Below are 21,644 nucleotides of genomic sequence, written 5' to 3'. Positions count from 1 at the left end.
TCTACATGAAAAGTCTGTTTGTGAGTTAAATTTGCCAAGAGTTTGAGACAGAAGAAGCTAATGCTCATATTATGTTTCTGCGGGACCATGGCTTCCTTGGGGAAAGATCAGTTCTTGTTATTGCTGTCAATTTCATAGTGCGAGAGAACCCACTAGAAAGCTATTCTGCACTGAAAAGGCTTTAACATTTCTCCAGACATTTTAAATTGGGAAAAATAGCAATCTTATTTTGGTGTAAATTTTGAATAAAACTTTATTGATTCTGGTGATGACATGAAGAGTGATGACTATATTTATATAGAAAGCAGTGTGCACAGAAGAGCGAACATGAAGATGTTGCATGGTCTGTCAAAAAAGATAGTGTTTTTTTTTTTTTTTTTTTTTTTTTTTTTCTGTTCCAGAACAATATTGTAGTAGTAATATATGCAGTTAAATTCAGCCTTTCTTATCTATTGAGCAAAGCACATGATAAATTAGGCAAGAAGTTTTTTTTTAAGTATAATTACATCTAAATCTTGTCTTGTGAAGGATGTTAGATTATATGTCATCATTTGAATACAATGAATGGAAAGTGGTATATTTGAACTATGTGGAGGTATGTGTGTACATGAAGTTGAAATTCCTTTTAATACTTTTTAGTAAAATGTTAAAAAGTTTACAGTTTTTTTACCAATGTTATTTTTGCGGGGAGGGGGATACCTCTTCAATATATATGTTCTATAATAAAAACAGGCTGATATATTGCAACTGTCTGTTTTCAGATTCAGTATGTGTTTAAAATCATATTCAGAGACAGCCATCTTGGGAACGCAATAGTCATAAGAGGATTCTCTTTATTTTGAAGATGAAAACTATGTTAGATATTATAACTATCTGTCGTATTCTTCTAATTATACTTACATGGACAAGAATTCTGTTTTTTTTAATATATTTTAGTAGATTTTTATTTCAAAAAGATAGCTTGACTTACCATTATCAGCTGGAAATTTATTCCAGGTATACTAACAAACATGAATTTATTGCAATATTCTTTACATAGCAGTAAAATTCAACCTTTGTTTTGTGCTATTTTTAAATAGAAAATTTCAAAGTATTCAAGAATTTTTCATTATATTATTCTACCAATTTATTCTGAAGTAGAACAATATAATGTATATATCTTAGACACTGAGTATTGTGTTTAAAATTAACACAGCATGAATCAATATTTTATGATATTTTTTGACAAAATATAACACTGTCCATCTAGTTTCCTTTATTAGAGTTAAGCTGAGGGTAAAATTTTTCGACCAATTTCAAATGTTAAGCTAGAATATTTCCTATTTCATTAATTACTTGACTCATTAATTACTTAATGAGTTAAGTAATTAATGAAAATAAGCCAAAGTAAAGTTTTAAAACTTTATTTTAGAATTTAGTATTCATTGCTTGATACCTTTTTGTGCTATATTCTGTATGATTTTTTTCTGTTATAGGATAGCATATGCCAAACAATATTCTGTAGAAAAATATTTGCACCAGTATGATACTTTCAATGAGAAGACATAGTTTTGTTATCAACTGAGTTTAACTATGGTAAATTTTTTTGAATGCAAGAAATATATCTCTTCTCTAGTTGAGTCAAATAATAAAGAATGAAATAGAAGGATGCAATTGGAAAACCTTATTATTGACAATATTTACTGTGGAAACAAGAACTGTTTAAGAGATAACAGTACATTTAATATAAGTGAATAAAAGGCAATGTTGGTGCATATTTTAACAATGAAGAATAGCAATGTTGGTGCATGTATCTTTCGGTGAAACGTTATTTGGCATATTTTAGGTAATGTAATAGAAAGATTTTCTGCATTTTTATGAAATATATATTTTTTAGGGCTCAAAAGACCAAGCACATGTGCAATTTAAATTAAAATCATGGTATTTTTATTGCATTGAATATGTTGGACGCTGTATTCAAAGATTCAAAGAAGATATAAGTCTTGTACTGCATAGTGTAAGTGAAAAGCAATTTTTCTGTAATCACCAGTAATTTATATTCTCTGTTTTATTGCACTTCAATGAAAATGATTATCTAGTTTGGAAAATTTATTTGATATCTTTATTTTTCCTTTTCTTAAAAGTTATGAAAAAAAAATTTAAAGTCCTTTTTCTAAAAATTAAGGTTTTTTTTTTTTTTTTTTTTTTTTTGTTTGTTTTGTTTAATGAAAACCAAACATTTATTCTTAAACATAAAAATAAGTAAGATACATTTTTCATATTAATCACAAATTTAATACCAAAGAATGTAAGTGTTAAGAACATTCATTTTTCCTTTGTATTTAATTTGCTTATAAGGAAAAATTTCTACCTTAATTTCTCTAATTAAAGCAGGTGCAGTTAGTCACTAGAAGTGACAAGTTTAATTACAATTAATATATTTTAAATGACTATAAACGATCATAATTATTATAATTATAAATTTTGTAAAATATTATTATTGTGTATGGACATCATGATATAATATCATAAAATATGTTTATAATATTGTCTGTCTGGATATTAAAATTCTATGTAATGAGATTTGAAATTTTTTCATTGGTGTGAATTTTAATATTTCATTCTTAGTAAAATTGTATATGTATTTATTTTATTCATTTTTATATTATATGACTGACTTGTATAAAATTTTATTTTGTAATTTCAGTCCCTTTGGGGAAATGTAGAAATTGCTTCAGAAGATGAAAATATCAAATGGGATTTAGAAAGGTTAGGTTTTTCAATTAAGTATTTTATGAAATGTGACATATTTGTAAACTGGAAGTGGTATCAAGTAGAACATAACAACACAAGTATCAGTGCACATACACTGAAGAGCAAAAACATTATGACGACTTGCTTAATAACGCATTCTGCGACATTCCATGAGAGCCACCCGTGAGAACATCTCCCAAAACATAATGCAGCTACAACCAGCCTGTGTATTACCTGGTGTATGGGGGGGTAGCAACTATTTGCCTGGAAGACCACGTACCCTGACATGACCATCAATGTGATGAATGAGAAATCATATTGATCCAACCAGATATCTGTCTTCCACTTATCCATGATCCAGTCTTTAATTTTCCAGGCCCACTGTAAGCATAGTTGATAAAGATGCTTTATCAATAAGAGCACATGATGAGAACTTCTGCTGAACAGTGTCATATCCAACAGTGTCCACTGAACTGTGTGTATCGAAAAACTTGCACTTGGATCTGCATTGTATTGGGCTGTTAGCTGTGCTACTATCTAACACCAATTTTTCTGTACTGAATGGGACAGTTTCTGACGTCTTCTTTCTTTAATGATGCACTGATGTTCAACACCTATGCATCTACTGCTGGTTTCACTGTCATTTATCCACTTAGCATAAATACTAATAACGGTAGATCGTGAACAACCTATTAATCATGCAGTTTCGTAGATACTCATTCTGAATCTTCGGGCCATTACAATCTGTCCTCTATCAAATTCATTTAGATCAGCAACCTTTACCATCACTCGCAAAAGTAAGTGCAAGAATGATTCCTTATCTTCTCCAAGTAACAGTTAAGTACCATTCCCGCTGAATCACATGACTTCCATATCATCCAGATGAGTTCATTGAATAATGTGGGGATGGTCATAATGTTTTGGCTCATCAGTGTATATCTTCATTTTTCATCATTATTCACATTAACCATTTTTGACCCATTGTGCTATGCAAGAAAGGGAACAACGATTGAATAAATAAGTTACTGTATTTTCTTGCTTATTTTTCCTCTTTCATTTTTGTTTATTGCTTTTTAACTCAAAGTTCTGAAAGTCTTTTTAGTAATTGGTTTTTGCTTTATCAGTTGATTTGCTTTTGGATTAGGCATGCATGGGCTGTGATTGATGAAGCAATAATAGTAAAGAACATTGAGAAAATGGGGATATCTAATGCTAGTAATGGGACCTCAGTCTCATGATACATCATCAATACTTTATGGTGGACACGAAACAAACTTTATGATGATAGCTGCAAATTTAAAAGTTCACAAATTTTGTAAACAAAAGAAAATTTTCTAGTTAATAGAATATGTGAAAAAGTAGTGAAAAAAGGGAGATAATGTGACAGAAGCTTTTAATTGTGATAACAATGCCCTAGTCATCAATTAGCAAATAGTTGGTAAAAATCTGTAGTATGGATCTAAATCCAGAAACTATCACTACCAACAGTGAAGAAAGTGACAGGCAGGTTGTTTATAATAAAAAAATTCAGTTGAATATTTAGTGGGGATTCTGGACAGGGCAGTTACAAGACTTAAACATTGGAACTTTCTAACTGAAAAAGAAATTGCGCCTATCTATAGAATTAAAGGAAAAGGTATTAGCACAAAAAGCAAAACAACTTACAATGAAAGAGATGTTTAATAAAACAAACAAATAAATGTTGATTTTTTTTTTTTTTTTAATTTTGTTTTTTCAAAAGTCATAAATGCTGCATTATTTCATATTTCTAAGTTTATAATTTCAATATCATCATACTAGATTTAAAATCATGATCTAATATGTGGAATCATCGAATTCCTCTTATCTTGTCTCCAATCGAAATATCTTGTCTCCAATCAGCATATAAGTAGATGACAAGATTTGGTTTTACACTTGAGGAAATATATAAAGATCTTTTATTATGTTTAAATATCTGATGAATGATTTTACAGCATCTTACTCTTTTTTGGCATGAATTGAATCAGGAAAAACCTCGTAGAAAAACCACTTTCGACACACTATGAAGACATAAACTCATAAAGATCATCTGTAAACATGGTATCAAAGGCAGTGCACTTATTTGGATTGCTTACTTCTTAGGAAACATGAAAATTAAATATAGATTCAATGAAGGTCTTTTGAAAAATAAGAATACTTGGGCAGGCAATCTCAAGAGCTCTGTTCTCAGCTCATTACTATTTTTATTGTACATTAACAATATTCATTATCACCTGTATAAGGTTCCTGCCTAGAATTTTCAGCTAAGTGTGTGGAACCTTGAGAATTGGTGAGCAAATAATCGCTTTAGCTCAAACAGAAACTCAGGGTTAATTACCCTTTATTGCTCAAAATAAGGTTTTACACATGGTAAAACATTATTTTACCATCTGTAACCATCTGTACATCTGTAAACCAGAAAAGCCTCTACTTGGGCTATAACCTCTTAACCTATGATTTAGATTCGAAGATGTTAGGCCGAAATTGTATACAAGCTCGCGCAGCGTTCGGGACATTTGCACGACTTGAGTAACAAACTAATCCGGGCAATCATAAACATGACGAATTATGTAATTTTCAAAGAAAGTATAGGCAAATAATTATTGATGATACATCCAATGACGATCAACTACCAGAGTCCTGGCTTTGGAAAGAAATAAGAAATAGTCCAAAAATCTGGGACTATACGATAACTCCTGGCATAAGAGAGGAAGCCTTATGTCAATTAGGAGGAAGTAGAGGAGAATTTGATATATGACATATTTTGGAACTATATTGTAACCGAAATGAATTAGTATGCAGATCAAATATGAGAAAATCTACATAGAACACAAGTGTAAAAAGTGTAAAGTTTCGTTACATGTACCAGAATGCTTTGAATTATATCATACCATTATAGATTACTAATTTTGTATTTTGGAGTTTTGTATAAATAATCATTTTGTAATACTTGCGTCTACCACAATTATTGCATCAGACTGTAATTGCGTATCAAATATTCCACGTAATATTCACTTCTGGCCTGATCACCGTAAGCGGGCTATGCTGTGAAAATTAGGTTTGGCCTGACCATCGTACGTGAGCTATGCCCGTGAATGTTAGGTTTTGCCTGACCATCTTACGTGGGCTATGCCCATCATTGTAGATTAAGGGGTTAACTCAAGAATACTAAAAAATAAAACTTAATTAGTGCTTAACTAAAAAGATATAGGTGAAGCTATCAAAATTGTACAGTAGCTGGCCCCTTAAATGCTAACGAAAAGGCAAAGCTATCAAGGGACTCAAAATATGGCTGAGCCTAGTAATAGCTTAGAGAGAGAGTAGCCCAAAAGGTGAACGCACCCTAGTCAGAATCTCTGGCTCTCTCACAAAGTCACTGAAACTGCGACTTAAATACTGCTCTTTCTTCATTTGCATTTAACTGCGATTCTAAAAACACACTTTGGCAGGAAATTTGTAAGCTGAAATTAGAAGCAACAGTAAAGTAGCTTTAACTAAAAAGATAACTGTTAAAATGGGATAAACCTTACACCTGTTTGAGGATGTCAAAATTGCAAATGATATGGCAAGTTGCATACCTGCTACAAAAATGCAGATGATATGGCATACTTCCTATAAAGCTGATAAATCTGCTTACATTCTAAACCAATCTCTAAAGAACATTCTAATTTAGTCTCAGAACCTCACACTGAAGTTTAATCCACAAAAATCACTCTTCACAGTTTTTACTGCAAATCAAAAGCATAGAAATCATATAAGGCCTACTGTCATGATGGATAATAACCTCTAACACAGACAGCAAATCCAAAATACCTTGAAGTGCAGCTTGATTCTGAATCATGCTTTACTAAATAACCAAGAAATGCAGAAATAAGCTTTAACGAAACTAAAAATTCTGAAAAGCTTATATGGCATTAACTGGGAAGCAAAGCACACAGCTCTTTGAACAACCTACCCAACTCTCACACCTTGAATGCGCTTAGTCATACCACATCCTGAGTATGACACTTCTATCTGGGCCAATGCTTCAATCATAGTACTTATTTATCTAGACAGCCAGAACAGCAAAAACCATTAGCGATGCAGTTTCTCTACAAACAATAAAAATGTAGCCTGGAAACTCCTAATAATGGGAGAAAATACTAAACCATGAGCTTCATTAACAAAGCTAGAAGCTGTAATTCTGATCATGTCTCACAAAAAACCTTCGAGTCCTTTGGTCTAGAAAAACAGACTTAAAGATTCATCTATCCTATAGTTCATATCTGAAGTAAGACAATCATTAGTATTGATAACTGAATCCTTGCAATACTCAAACAATCTTTACTCTTCACAACTATTTCCAAGAACACTGGAATTTGTACCAACCTCATTAAACCAAGTTTAGAAAAAAAATCAAAAGTACTGTTTTTGTGAAGGGAGGGCAGGCTATCAAAACAATATGAGAAAGTAACCTTATCCATGCAGTTCAGCTGATGAAACTATGCAGAATGGCATAGCTAGCTCATTAAGGAAATTTTGACATGCATAGTAATTTCAATACTTACTTAAATGTATTGAATTTTAAGAGTATTACCTAAGCTCTTTGCATAATGTCAAATGTAATTTTTTGATAATATTGCTACCGAATATTATAAGCATGAAATACAAGTTTAGCACATGCGCTTTCATCTCAAATTTCATCAGCGAGGTGAGAGCAATAAACAAAGCCTTACATGAATATTATCTACATGAGAATACGAAAAAGCAAATGGTTTGGATAAGATCTGTATTCTGTGGTGGATATTTGCTCATGTTGGCATTCCTGGAAATGAAACTGCAGACAGGCTTGCTAAAGAAGCAAGAACTCTAAACAGTGGTATTATAAAATTACTCATGAGGATGCAAATGCAAGCTATCAACTTAGAGGTAATACCATCAAAAAAGACTATGAGATTTGTAAAATTAATTCACATTTTGTGACATCACAAAAATCATGACTTGACTCGGTATTGAGCACTTGCATATGTAGATAGAAAAAGATGGTACAATCCATCTCTGCAATAATTGTGACCAGATAGCATTCTGTCCTGACCATATTTTTGACTATCCTACAATTATAAGGTCCCTGATTCTTCTTGTAGGATGTTCTTTTGATCCTAAGTGGTTCAATTTTGAGAACATCTCTGTGATAGCTGGCTGTGTTTTGTCTATACCTGGTCGTTTGTGATCAAGTTTGGGTTCCCATAGACAAAACACCTCAACCATCAGTTTCTATTTTTTTTAAATTGCCAGAATAGCTGACTAGTAGTTTTATGCAGTTTTTTCCAATTGTGAAAAAACTCATTAAGAATATTTTGACATGCAGAGTAATTTCAATACTTACTTAAATGTATATAATTTTAAGAATGTTACCTAAGTTCTTTGCATAATGTCAAATGTAATTTTTTTGGAAACTAAAAATTTCATGAAGATACATGATTTTACTGGATGACTTTTTGTGTTTCCAAGTAATAGGGAAAATTAATATGAACCTACAAAAGGCTGAAGAAAATCCTATAATAAAACACACCTTCAATTGCATTTTTTTTTTTTTTTTTGTTAATTTCTGCTATCCCACTTGCAAATGAAATACATTGTTCTCTGTCCAAGAAGTCTAGCTCGCCTTCCGAAAAAGAACAGTGATTATTTTAAATCACAAAAAAGTTTTATTTTGTTCATTTATAATCTTAATCTGGATTCCTTTTAAAATCTAATGGTTTCTTTCATGCGAGCAATGTGAATTATTATTACTAGTACTGTGATTTTATTTTATATTACTAAAAATGACAATTAGACATGTAATTACAGTTGTATAGAGATCAGAAGCAGATTTTATATTCTGCTTCTAATTTCCAGAAGTCCAAAAAGAGCTTAAAATCAAAATTAGAAATATTTCTCTTAATTTAAAATTCAGTGTACTCGTACATTCTGTGGAAGCATTTGTATTCTACCAACAGAATCATAGACAGTACCCGGGGTAACTGAAGATTTCATGCCCCCTCCCTCCTGTTTGCCAAGAATGAAAAAAATTTCATTCTAAAATTTCTTAACATTAGTTTGGCACCTCCTGGATGCTGCACCCAGGGACAAATATCCCCCCTTTCTCTCCTCTAGCTATGCCTCTGTTTACCAACTGACATCATTCAAAAGCTGTTAGTTGAGTGCATACCTAAAATCTGCCTATACGAGGACATCAAAATTAAGCCTTATTTATTCTGCAGCAAAATCTTTTTTTTCTATTGTAGTATATCACAATATTGTTGTTATGAGGTAAGATGTAATTTATAATGTCTAATTTTAATTTATGCGTATTAAAATTCTCAGCATAATACCTCTGATCAAAGCATTTTGGGATTACACACCAATTTAATTTGAATATTTGCTATCAAGTATCGTTAAATTGTCAGTGAATGTTAAAAACTGCTTTTGAATAAGCAGTAAATTTTCAAATAACAGTGAACTTTATTTGTTTACTATTGGTTTAATGAATGTAATTAGAATATGCATTGTGAATCATCTTTAAATGGAAAAACCTGTCAGACATTAATGATTTAGCTCACAAATTATCAAAAATCTTTAAATTAACAGTACATTTCTTATGCATGCTATTAAAGATAGCATTTGTAAGTAATAAAGAGAATATATATATGCCTGAAATTTCCAACATTGCCATTTATTTTATTCATGCATTTTAATATTTAATTTAGAATTAACGGAAATCTGAATATGCTGTTAATTTTTACAGATATTGATTTGAATTATTTAAGTCATCTGTTGCAGAATGGTTAAATACTGAAAATTATTAAATAAATACTAAAATTTTTTTTAACTAATATTAAAAAATTCTTATTTTTCAGGTTTGTGGAAACTGCCTCTTTGATGCCAAGAATTCCAGATAAGGCTAAAGAAGAGTCTTCCAGTTTACAGTCAGTATTAACAGTAAAAATTTCAGATGGGAAAATTGAAACAAGTAAACCTGTAGGTCAGTTCAAATAACATCCATAAATGTATTACTGAAGTGTGTCTGTATATTCCTGCAGTCTAGAAAATGTGTAATTTTGTAAATTACATAATCATACTGACTTTTATAGTTTTGTTAGGGTTGAATCATAGTGTTTCCAACACCTAGTTTGACTTACTGCTCCCTTTTGTGAATACGGGTGTGGCAATCCCGAGGTACCCTAGCCCTTCAGGAGATAATCTTCTTAGTGAGATGGGGGTCATGATCCTGGAGCCCTAGTGATCTTTCCTCTTTTCTTTTTCATCTCTCCTTATCTGTGCCCTTGTGGTATAATTTCTTTTCTTCTGCCCTTGTGGTTCTTTACTTCGTATTTACAGATCGCTTGTATATGCTAGATTAGACTACGGATCAACTGTATATGGATCTGCATGGCCTTCTGTTTTAGTGAAACTTGATCCCGTACATGATCAGACTCTGAGGATTAGTTCGGGAGCTTTCAGAACGTCTCCTGTCCAGAGCCTATATGTTGATTATTATGAGCCGGCGCTTCAACTATGGCGTGAGCAATTGTCTCTTTACCAGTATTTCAGTATTATGTCACAATCTTATCATCTCTTCCAGGTCTGCAGGCTTCTATGTCACAAACTTCTATTTATTCACAAACTTCTATGTCACAAACTTCTATTTATTCACAAACTTCTATTCTTCTATTTTTCTTATTTGCTTCAGACTGTCACAAACTTCTATTTTCTGCACGACCTCTTAACATACTTTCTTTCTTAGAAAGAACAGAAATGCTGATAGAAAAATTTTGCTTGTCTGATGCTTGTTTGATACTTTACTGCCTGGATCTTGATTTAAAATAGGTAAAGTATCTAGAATTCCCACCTTGGTATAATCCTAAAATTGAGCTACTGGATGTTTTTCAAGATCTCAATAAGAGTGACACTAATGAGGTAATATACAAGCAAGTTTTTCTTTAAGCATAGAGATCAATATGATACTTTTACTCCCATCTATACACATGGTTCAAAATCTGCCAGTCATGCATGTGCCTACTTTGTATCTCAGAACCACACTGAAAGCAAATGATAGCAAAATGCATGTTCTGTATTTACTGCTGAATTAACTGCTGTGTCTATCGCTCTTACATTCATCTCTAAACAAATCCAGAAAAAAATTTGTAATTTACACAGACTCTTTAAGTACTCTAAAAGCTTTAAGTAATTTTTCTGAGACTCGAAATCCTCTGCTAGTAGACATTCTAATAATGCATAAAAAACTAAAGACCAAGGGTATGATATTCTTTACTGCTGGGATCCCTGGACACGTAAGCAGTAAAAGGTAACGAGCTGGCAGACACCCATGCCATACAGCTGGCAAATTCTGCAATTGTTTTATTAAATCCACTTGTTCCTTTTAGTGATATCAAAATAGCCATCAAGCTGAGAATCTCATTTAAATGGCAGTTATTCTGGGACGATCAGGTTTTGAATAAATTGAGAAATATCAAACCTAAATTAGAGTACTGGGAGACAAACCGAAACTGGAGGGAGGAGGTAATTTTAACCCGCTTTCGTATCAGTCACACTCGAGTCACGCATCGTTATCTGTTGAAGGCCGAAATTCAACCTGTATGTTCAAACTGTAATGATGTTTTAACTGTTCGTCACTTTTTAATAGAATGTCTACATTTTAACAGACTTTAAATGAAATATTTTAATGACTCTGACTTGCCTTTGGACCTTATAATCGGGAAAGAGACCAATACAAATTTATTTGAGTACCTGAAAGAGACAGGTCTTTATAATTCAGTTTGATTTGTCTTGCTGTTACACCTTAGTATTTTAATGAAATGTATTTTAAATTATTTCATGTTTTAGAATTTTACACCCAACTTCATCTGAGCATTAATCATTTCATCAGTTTTGGATTTTATACTTTTCGTTTGATTTTAACCCCCTCTATTTGTATCTATGTCTGTTTTATCTATCAGCTGTGTTTTAAGTGTCTGACATGTGGTTCGGCGCATATAACCTCTAAAGTTTTGCACCAGAATATGCACACACCACCACCACTGCTCCCTTTTCAAGGATTTTTTTTTTTTTTTTGTCTATATGCTCCCATTCTTGCAACAGTCATTATCAAATGTTTTTAATGCAATCTTGTTGGCAGTGATTAAAAACACTTTATGCATTTATTTGACTTTAATAATTATTAATTCAAATTCATCATGCAGTTAATGAATAATATGGTTAAAATTAAACGTTTCTGATAATATAAAAATGTATCTGCAAAATATGCTCAGATTCATATCGCAGCATGCACAGTAGTATACATAATTTTACTGGATGACTTTTTGTGTTTCCAAATTATAAGGAAAATTAATATGAACTTACAAAAAGCTGAAGAAAATCCAAAAATAATAAAATGAAAGAAATAATAATGAATGAAAGAAAATGCTGCTGAGTTAAACTAGATGTCACTGCAGGTATGGATTTAATGGTTATATTTTAAGAATATTTTTATTTATTGATTTATTTTTTAAAGAAAATTTTTTTGTATCTTTTATGCATGCACACTTGACATTTTTTCATAATAAAACGTGTGGAAGGTTCTGATTCTTAATTTCATTTCGGCACTAAAAAATACCTCCATATTGAAGAAACATTCAATTATTAGCATAAATCTATATGATCAATAATTTGACTCCACGGTCGCCTTTCTGCTTGGCATATATCTTAATTGAAACAGTGTTGATTTTACATTTTACTGAATAGCTTATCTCCTTGATGCTAACCAGGTGGATCATTATTTATTCTTTGCTTTTGTAACTGCATGATATCAACACATGACAGCTTGAGAAATGACTTCACAAGGATATCGAAAAATTTAGTAACTCAATACCAAAGAGCGTGCTAACTTTTCTGTTGACATTATGCCTGGCAATGATTACAGACTTCAGCTAACTGTTCTGTGAAGTGTTGAGTATAATGATGAGGAGAAATTTAACTGAAATTTCTTTTACATATGCAAAAAATAGATTTTTATAAATGAGAGTCAGAGATTACATTTTATGCTGTTTGAAGTAATGATACCTGATTTGTTGTGCAGATAAGCCTTAAGTGTATGCGGGAATTTATTTATTCAGGACTGAGATAAGCCTTAAGCTTATGTGGGGGAAAAATGTAAGTATAATAAATAACTATAATCCTGGCTTAACATGTCCAGAGTGCATTAAAAGCAAGAGAAAATTTAGGTAACAGCACCTCTTTAGTTGCCAGTCTTCTGATATATCCGCCAGTAGTGTTTAGCAAACACTAGCTAAGCTTTATGATATTGCAAACAAAGGTGAAATTTTCCAATTAATGGAATTTATGAAGAAGTGCTAATAAATGAAGATGATACAAGAAGTTTTTCATTGCGGTGACAATGCCCCAATTAACTAATTGATGCTGAAATTCGTAGTATGGGTCTAAATCCAAAAAATATGGTACCGATAGTGAAAAAAATAGCAGAGATGTTATTGAGAATGAAAAAATGTCAGCTGACAGTTTGATGGGAATTCTGGACATGACAATTACAGGAACAACGGAACTTTGTAACTGAACTAGAAATTACACCTATCTATAGAATTAACCAGTTCACCGTCCTGGGGAATGCAAAAATTTCGTACCATTTTTCTCCTGCAAAAATAAATTTTTTGTGTCCCAAACTGGCCTCAGACTCTTTCTTTCCCCCCTTTCACCAGCTGTGAAGCTGTCTTTAGAAATTCTATTCAAATCAACTTGACAGCGTACTTGTCACACTCAAGCACACAGAATACGGACCCCCTGACGAGGACTGTAAGCATAAATACTGGTGTATCACTTAGATCAGATATTTATCGCTTTCACTTCTTGTAGGAACCTCAAATCTATTGCAATCTCTTACAATGTAAATGAAATTTTTAAATGACAGGTTTGTTCATTGGAGTAAAAATAAATTCATTAGCTAGTATTGCCTATTTGAAATATCCTTAATTTTATTTTATTATTTTCTTGATGCACTGTAACAAAACTAATCATCGAATTATTTCCCGTATATTTTTATATATTTAATTTAAAATTTATTTTTTTTTCCCATGAAAAAAATCTTTAGCTTAGATATTTAAGGTTCTGATTTAAAATTGCAATTACTTAACTTAGAGTTTTTTTAGGTTATTGTACTTTTCCTATAGCAAAGAAAGTTTGAATTATGCAAAGCACCAATTTCAAAGATTAAGAAGGTAGTAATCGTTTTTAGTTGTTCTTGATAAAAAGATTGCTAGAGAAGTGGCACTTCTTTTTTTAAATTAGGCTGAAAATCCAACATTAATCATAATAAAATTTAGCTGCAATTTTTTTACCATTTCTTATTTTTAAATATGTAACTGCTGCAACTATCTTTATAATTCCGTTAATATTTCCTTTTTCTTAGCTTCATAAAAGTAAATGGCTTCAAGAATTGTACCTTTCGAGACTATCCTCTTAAAAACTTTTCAGTGTCCTTAAAATTAGTTTAGGCGAACCTAAATACTTATCTATTTCAAGGTTTTGGTATATGTAGGTTAAAAATATCAAGCATTCTCATTATAACCCATATATTTTAAATGTTATAATAATACATAAAATAGCGGATTTCCATTTTGTAATTAGAATTTAAACACATTATAATTTTTAATACTAAATTTTAAGTGTTAACATAAGTCTGTAAGTATTAAATAAATAATGGGAACTATGCATAACAAATTATACATTGTAAAATACCAGAACTTTATTCTTATTTACATATTTCTATACAACTTTTGTAATCGTATAGAAATATGTAAATAAGAATAAAGTTCTGTAGTTTTCTCAATTAATTTAGAAAATTTATTTTAAAAAATATAAAAGTATCGATTGAAATGTAAAATATTAATGAATAATTAAAGTTTTGAAAAATTAATTTCGAAAATTTCATTTCACCAATGTCATTCATAATTGGCGCAACATAGTCATAATGAAACTTAAAAATGATAATATTTCCATGTGTGCAGGTAAGGTGATAAAATAAAATGCAGGTATTAAAATTAATTCTGGCCACGGTGAAACGCGATATCGGTCTTCCAGTTGCCTGTGTCGTGTGTCTAGCGATTTCTCCCGCTGTCTGCCGCCTGTTTCTTCTGGCCTGTAAGGCAATATACCGGCCATCTGCGGGTGTGGTTCCTCGTAGACGACCACTACTAAACCCCCAGATAGCTGTTCCTGTAGTTTGAAATTGTCTCCAAAGTCGTGAAACGATGCTGTGAGCAATTCTGAACTCTGCAGCCACACTTGTCACACTGCGGCCTTCCTCCAACTTCCGAATGATTCGACCTCAGGTAAAAGCATCCAGATGTCGTCTAACAGATTGATTATTCGCCATTTCTCGCTGAGGCAGCAACTCGGTCGATTTTAACTGCTATACGGCGTGCAATCTCTTTGCCAGAAATACTGATCTTACACCGACAACATGCTTTATACTACTCAGACGCTCCCCCATTACGTCTACCTACATATCTGCGCATGTCACACTGTACATCACCTTACTTAATCTCCTGTTTGGTCTTTCTGTCCGCTCTGCCTCTTCGTTCAGCTGATATGCTAATTTTTCGACTTCATCCTTAATTTTTGCAAACCAGTGTATGTACACTACATTGGCGTGTCAAATTTTAAGTTCTTAAATTATGCAATATCAGTTTTTAATTCTGAGATGATCTTTATTCTCCAGGTTCCTAAATTTCATCTTGTATGATGCCTTCTCAATTTTTGCAAAATTTAATTAATTTTTGGCAACCTTGAATTGCATGCATTTTAGGTTGTACTATTTAAATATAAGTATTTTTCTTTTGCAGAATATTTGTTAACTTAAAACCCATACTGACTCAAGTTATGTCACTTAGGAACTTTGTAATATCCATTTTATAATGAATTATTTAAATTAATTTTTGCCTGAATTTCCCCCCAAATTGAAATTATCTAGTTTTTACCATTAAATTTACATATGCAGTGAACCCTTTTGTAATGATCATCTCTTTAAAATGACTGTCTCTGAAAGTGATAAACATTTTGAGAGCATGAATATAGAGGATCACATTAAAAGTATAATTTTTAACATTAAATTTACATTGCAGTGAACCTTTTTTTGTAATGATCATCTCTTTAAAATGGCTGTCTCTGAAAGTGATAAACATTTCTGAGAACATAAGTAATATAGAGGATCATATTAAAAGTATTAATGTCACATTTTTAAAAATGACCATGCCTATGGAAGATAAAATAGCATGAAATCATGGGTGGTCACTATATACTATATAAAATTGTGTTTTTGTAAATTTTATAATTTTTAAAAAATCCTTCTAGCTGCCTCCTTTTATTGCTCAAGATGGTATGACAAATTGAAAAATTGTCATGAAAGTGATCATATTGGCATGCATAATATTTTGGAAGGTTTCAGACTCAAAGTAAGTAGAGTTTGAGATTTATTAATTATATTTTGAATAACATATATTTGTAAGTACATGCCATTGATAAAAGTGTTTATATTGTGTATATAAAAGCTGTTTAATGTTTTTGTATATTCAGTGATCAATAAATGTGTAGAATTCTGGTATTATTGTATAAATGGAGAATCAATTTAATACGGTTTATGCTGAGAGAGTATAAGTAATAAAAGTTATTATATATATAAGTAATACTGTAAATAATAAAAATTCTCATATATATATATAAGTAATAAAAATATAAGAAAGAGACAAATAAATAGAATTTATATATCAACTAAGATTGGTAAACTGGATGTACTGCAAAAGAAAAATAATCAAATGAGAATGAATTTATACAAAATTTAAAATAATTTTTTATCTAAGAAAGTTCAAAGAATTTTTAAAAAATTTTTTAAAGCTTTCATCAAAATATAACCTGCCATGATATTAAGTACATAAAAGAATATATATGTATTTAATATCTGGTTGTAACTAAAGTTTTCTGCCAGAAAACGTTCTTAATAAAGTTAAGGGGGTAAAACATGAAAGCAGTACCTTTAGTGTGGGTAGGAATCAGTACCCAAATCTAAGATTTTCTGCCAACGTTTTGGTAGTTTTTCAAGGCCTTCGGCCCAGAAACTTGGTGGCCACGAGTCCAAAAGCTGATCAACCTCATTTCGGACGCCCTGTGCAGAATGGAAGATAGCACCGGTAAGATGTAGGTGCAGGTGTGAAAAAAGGTAGAAATAAAAAAAAAAAAAAAGGGATGTTCCTCGGGGCTATATTCCAATCGAGTCTGTAGAGTCCAGCCGGTGAATACAAACACGTGTGGTCTTGCATTATCATGATAGAACATTGCCTTTTTGCGCCGAAACTCAATTCGACGTTTGTCCCCTGATCCCTGTACGTGTAGATTGCTCGTCATGAACGAGCCATCGAAGATGGATCAAAAGTGACAGTCGGGTCCAGAATTGTGACATTACGTTTCGTTTGACAGAATTCGAGCAGATTAGTTCAGGCCCGAACACACTTGTCCTTATCTGCTTGAGTCAGCTCATGCGGCACCCAGCAATGAACTTGTATGTCAAGTTTATGCAACCCATAGCGCGACTGATGGCATGTCACTAACATCTAACTCCTTAGCGAGCTCTCGAGTGGTTCCATACTGATCTTCTTCCACAAGTTCTTATAGATGGGCCTCATTTACATCAGGAGGCCAGCCAGAGTGCTGTGTTTCTTGAATATCATAGTCCTTGTGTTTGAATTTTTGGTACCAAACCTTCACAGTGTCATATGATACAGCATTAGTGCCTAAAGCTGTATACATGATTTGGTGACATTCTGTAGCTGACTTTTTGCAACAGAACTGAAAGATGATGGTTCTAATCTAGCATCATAGTTCCATTTCAGACACCTTGTAGTTAATGATAATGATATTATTTTACAAATTTCACGACACAGTGTTTTAAAACAAGTCCCTTTCTTTCAAATTCCAAGAAACGTTTGACAGAATATGATTTAACATGCCAACGCGACCTGTTTGCGCAAGCGATGTTTTCAGTGGCAGAAAACTTTCGTTAAAACCCGATATAAGCAAAAATTATAGTTATAAAAAAAAATTAAATACAAAGGATTTAATGGGAAAAAGGCAATATATGTAAATTTTGAAAGAAGACAAAAAATATTTTAAAATTAAAAGTGGCAAAAGTACAAGACAAGTTGTATAAGTTAATAAGAGAAAGAAAACTGGAAAAACCAAAATTACAGAAAAGGCAAAATTGCCTAAGTATGTAATGTGTAATATGCAAAAATTTGTTAAATAGAAGCCAACGAAGAATGTTTTAGAAGATGTGCCAAGATCAAGCAGAAAAGTATGATGGTGAAAACCAAAGTAAAATCAAAAACTAAATGCTGTTTTTCTAAATTTAGTTTTTAAATTTTAAATTTGAAAATAAACTGAAAATAGCCAATAAACAAATCCAAAATGGTGGAACGAATGTGGTAATTTTTTTTTTACTCCTCTGTGTGGCATGACTGCATTTATTTAGACATATTTTATTGCTTAGTATTTGTTAGTTAAAAAATATTTTATTTTCTTACTTTCTGTAATTCCCCCTTCCTTCAACTATCATCTTAATGAAAATATAGATTAAAGTATGTAAGTATACAAATTTATCTAATAAAGGCTATTTAAGTATAGATCAGATCTAAAATTCTGTACCATTCAGAGGTGTAAGTAAAAGTGCCAAATATCACAAAAAAAGATACATTGATGAAAACCAAAGTAAAAAAAAAAGCAAAAGGCAAGCAAGCTAAATAACCAGAATTAAATTTCACAATTAAGAAGAAAGTGAAAATAGTTAATAAGCTAAATGGAAATATTTATTTTTCCAATACAGTGTCTTGGAAAAGGAAAAGCGAAAATACTTTTTTAAAAAAAGCAGGCAAAATTAAAATATGAAAATAAAACATTTATATAAATTAAATGGACTTGGTGGTGAAATTGAAAACAACTTTACCTTCTAAACTTCCAAATTAGAGTGTTTGAATTAATATGAATCTTCGTACATCATACACTTGTATAAGTGATGAAAGCAATTATTAAATAATACCAAGCAATTATTGAATGAAGCAATATTGGCTTTAATTATTTGCATATAAATATAAAAAGGAATCTTACAGTTTTCCCCCTGATATTTTAGGCTATTCAAGATTTGAATACTTTGAAAAGGTTACTACAAAAAGCAGAAACTGACCATTATTCATTATACAGGTTAGTATTAGATCATGATTGTTGTAAATGAATATGCAACATATTAAAAGTTGTTACATGTAATGATTAACAACTGTATTCTGCACTAAAGGTGCATGCTTAGTCATGCTGAAAATTGCTATTTATTTCAAATGGATGACACTTATTTGCATCAAATTTTAAATTTCAGGGCCTACCAGTTTTTGAAGGCTAGTGGCTATGATGATGTTCTGTTGCATCATGTGAAACGGGAGGTAACTGTAACTGGAGAAGAAGAAGCTCTCGAAATAATTGCATGTTTGCAAGATTTTATCAAGAACAAGAAATCAGGACCAAATCATTAGATGACTATATATTACTACATGTGTATTATTGTCGTAACTTGATAGATTTATTTTATATATTAAATTTTATAAATAGTTTCTTGCCTTTGATGTGTGCATATAGAAATCTGATGTTCCACTTATTTAACTTATTAAGAAGGGGGTGGGTAAAGGTTATACAGTAAATCCTCTCACTGTAACTGTCTTCTTAAGATAACCACCTATGAATATGATATTATTTCAGAGAATATAAATAAACATTGTATATTAAGCATTACCTTTCTAAGACGACCACCTTCACTGAAGGCCAAAATCATCTTGAATTTATATTAGGGAGAATTTGCTGCATTTTTATCTGCAATTTCAAGTTATTTAATTTTAAACATGGGGATGTTTTGTGGGACACCCTGTAAGACTAATTTTTTTTTTTTTTCTTTAAAGAGATGATTTTTTCTTTTCTCATTCAAAAATAGCATCATTCTCACCTTGTATTATTAATGAAAAAGTTAAAAAAATGTTCATCTTAACAGAGAAATTTTTTTTTAAAGTTATACGAATTCTGTAGCTTTTCCTTTCTTTCCATTAATTATTAATAATGCTGTATGTATTTTACAGAAGTTTCTTTTTTTTTTTTTTCATTTCCCCCCCTCCTACTTATAAAATTTGCAGTTCGATACTTAAGGACCCCATTCCAGATATGAATACCCGATATATCTACAGTATTCCTTTACGATATGACCAGAGTCGTAACTAGGGAGCTTCAGATTTCGCACCCCCTCCTGTTGGTTTAGAATGGAAAAAATTTAATTCTAACATCAGATTTCCTCCTTTGCCCCCATCTAGCTATGCCCCTGGATATGGCTAAATTATATATTTTAGTCAAACGAAGAAAACCTTGAAATTTTGCATTAAAGAGCATGAGAACTATGTTCAGAAAAAAGACACTTATAAATCCTCATTGTTAGTTAAAAAAAAAAAAAGATGGATTTTTTCCCCCTGTAACCAAAATTATTCAGAAAGATTATTATTATTATTTCTCAGGCTGAGAAAAAATCTGCTGGATTCCAGTTGGAAAGCCTGTTAAATTATACCCATTTTTTATACACTTCATTTAAACATATAAACATTGTATATTAAGCATACATAGGTATATATAGGTAATTTTCTTGAATTATTTAAACTTAATTAACTAATCTCTCAAAGTAAATTGAAAATGACATAAAAAATTACAAGTTTTGAAATTAAACATCCTGGTTACTTTTTGTGATATGGAAGTCAAACTTCTAATTTTATTTTTTCATTCCATTGGCAAATCAAATAAATATCCTGGAGATGTTTCTCATTTATAAAAATATTTCCTTTCTCTAGAACCTTCTCGAATTTTTTGTCTATTGTTATGGTGTAAGTACATTTCTCAGTTGTATGAAAATACGTTTTTCAGGGGTAGGATCTCAAACTCAGGTGCAACAGGTAGTCACAGCTAACTGATCAGTAGAAGGACAGCGGAAACGAGCGATTGTTTGGTAATATTTTATATTCCTAATTAGTCCAAAGGGACAATTTGCTGAGAAGGGCTATTAACTTTGTTTTGCCATTTTGTGTCGGTTCACTTTTCAAATTGTTACCACCAAATATTAGAGCCCTGCATTATACTTAAAGGAATTAAATAATGAGGAATCTGCCTGAATGTATCTAATGTTTCTCTCACTGTGAAAAAACAATGGTACCTAGAGACATCAAATTAAATTTTGAATAACGCATTCGAATATGGGCATCTCGAAGCCCAAATTTGGAATCTCGATTTTGATTTTACATTATTCTACAGGTTCTTGGATCTGTAGTGATTGGTTGACAACACTTAATGAAGAATCAAAACACAATTTATTTGTCAGTACAGGACAATTCCAAAGACACGTTACAGTCGTCAAACGGTGAAGACAAATTCACACAAAGCACTACAGTACTGCTCCCGATTCGGTCGATTGCTCTCAAGATTATCTCAAACACTAGTACTGAATCAAGATATTCTTCACGATAAAACTCTTGATACATTGCTACCCCACGTACAGGCATGGTATTTATAGCTTTTGACCTGCCCTCGAGAACATTTTTGGGAAAACTGGTAAGAATTTCATTCTAGAATGCCCTCGCTCTGTCTATGGCATATCGGCAATTTTGTCACCAAATAGGTGATTTCGCACCAAACCTGGCAACCCTGCCTTTCTTACCATTTTCTGGAAATCCCAAACCTGCTTTGCAGAGAACCGCAATTAGGCACTTTGCAACAATATTCCTTTATTTTATATTAAAATT

The 21,644-nt window shown here is 31.6% G+C and overlaps 1 protein-coding gene across 1 annotated transcript in view; it reads left to right on the top strand.

Annotated features, from left to right (window-relative positions):
- Nucleotides 1-19,430, top strand: part of LOC118195183 (protein Njmu-R1-like) — a 34,139-nt gene extending 14,709 nt beyond the window's left edge. Inside the window, exons 6-11 of the mRNA XM_085816566.1 lie at nt 1,877-1,996; nt 2,687-2,748; nt 9,630-9,754; nt 16,135-16,235; nt 18,959-19,029; nt 19,199-19,430. Coding sequence (XP_085672692.1) covers nt 1,877-1,996; nt 2,687-2,748; nt 9,630-9,754; nt 16,135-16,235; nt 18,959-19,029; nt 19,199-19,352 — 633 coding nt within the window. The 3' untranslated portion in view covers nt 19,353-19,430. The remainder of the gene's footprint in view (nt 1-1,876; nt 1,997-2,686; nt 2,749-9,629; nt 9,755-16,134; nt 16,236-18,958; nt 19,030-19,198) is intronic.
- Nucleotides 19,431-21,644: the final 2,214 nt, after the last annotated feature.

The sequence above is a fragment of the Stegodyphus dumicola genome, chromosome 5 (assembly GCF_044657685.1).
Source record: "Stegodyphus dumicola isolate Sdum_Otavi_A_Nest chromosome 5, ASM4465768v1".
Taxonomy (NCBI): domain Eukaryota; kingdom Metazoa; phylum Arthropoda; class Arachnida; order Araneae; family Eresidae; genus Stegodyphus; species Stegodyphus dumicola.
The sequence above is the reverse complement of the archived record's forward strand: the minus strand, read 5'-3'. Positions and strand labels throughout refer to the sequence as shown.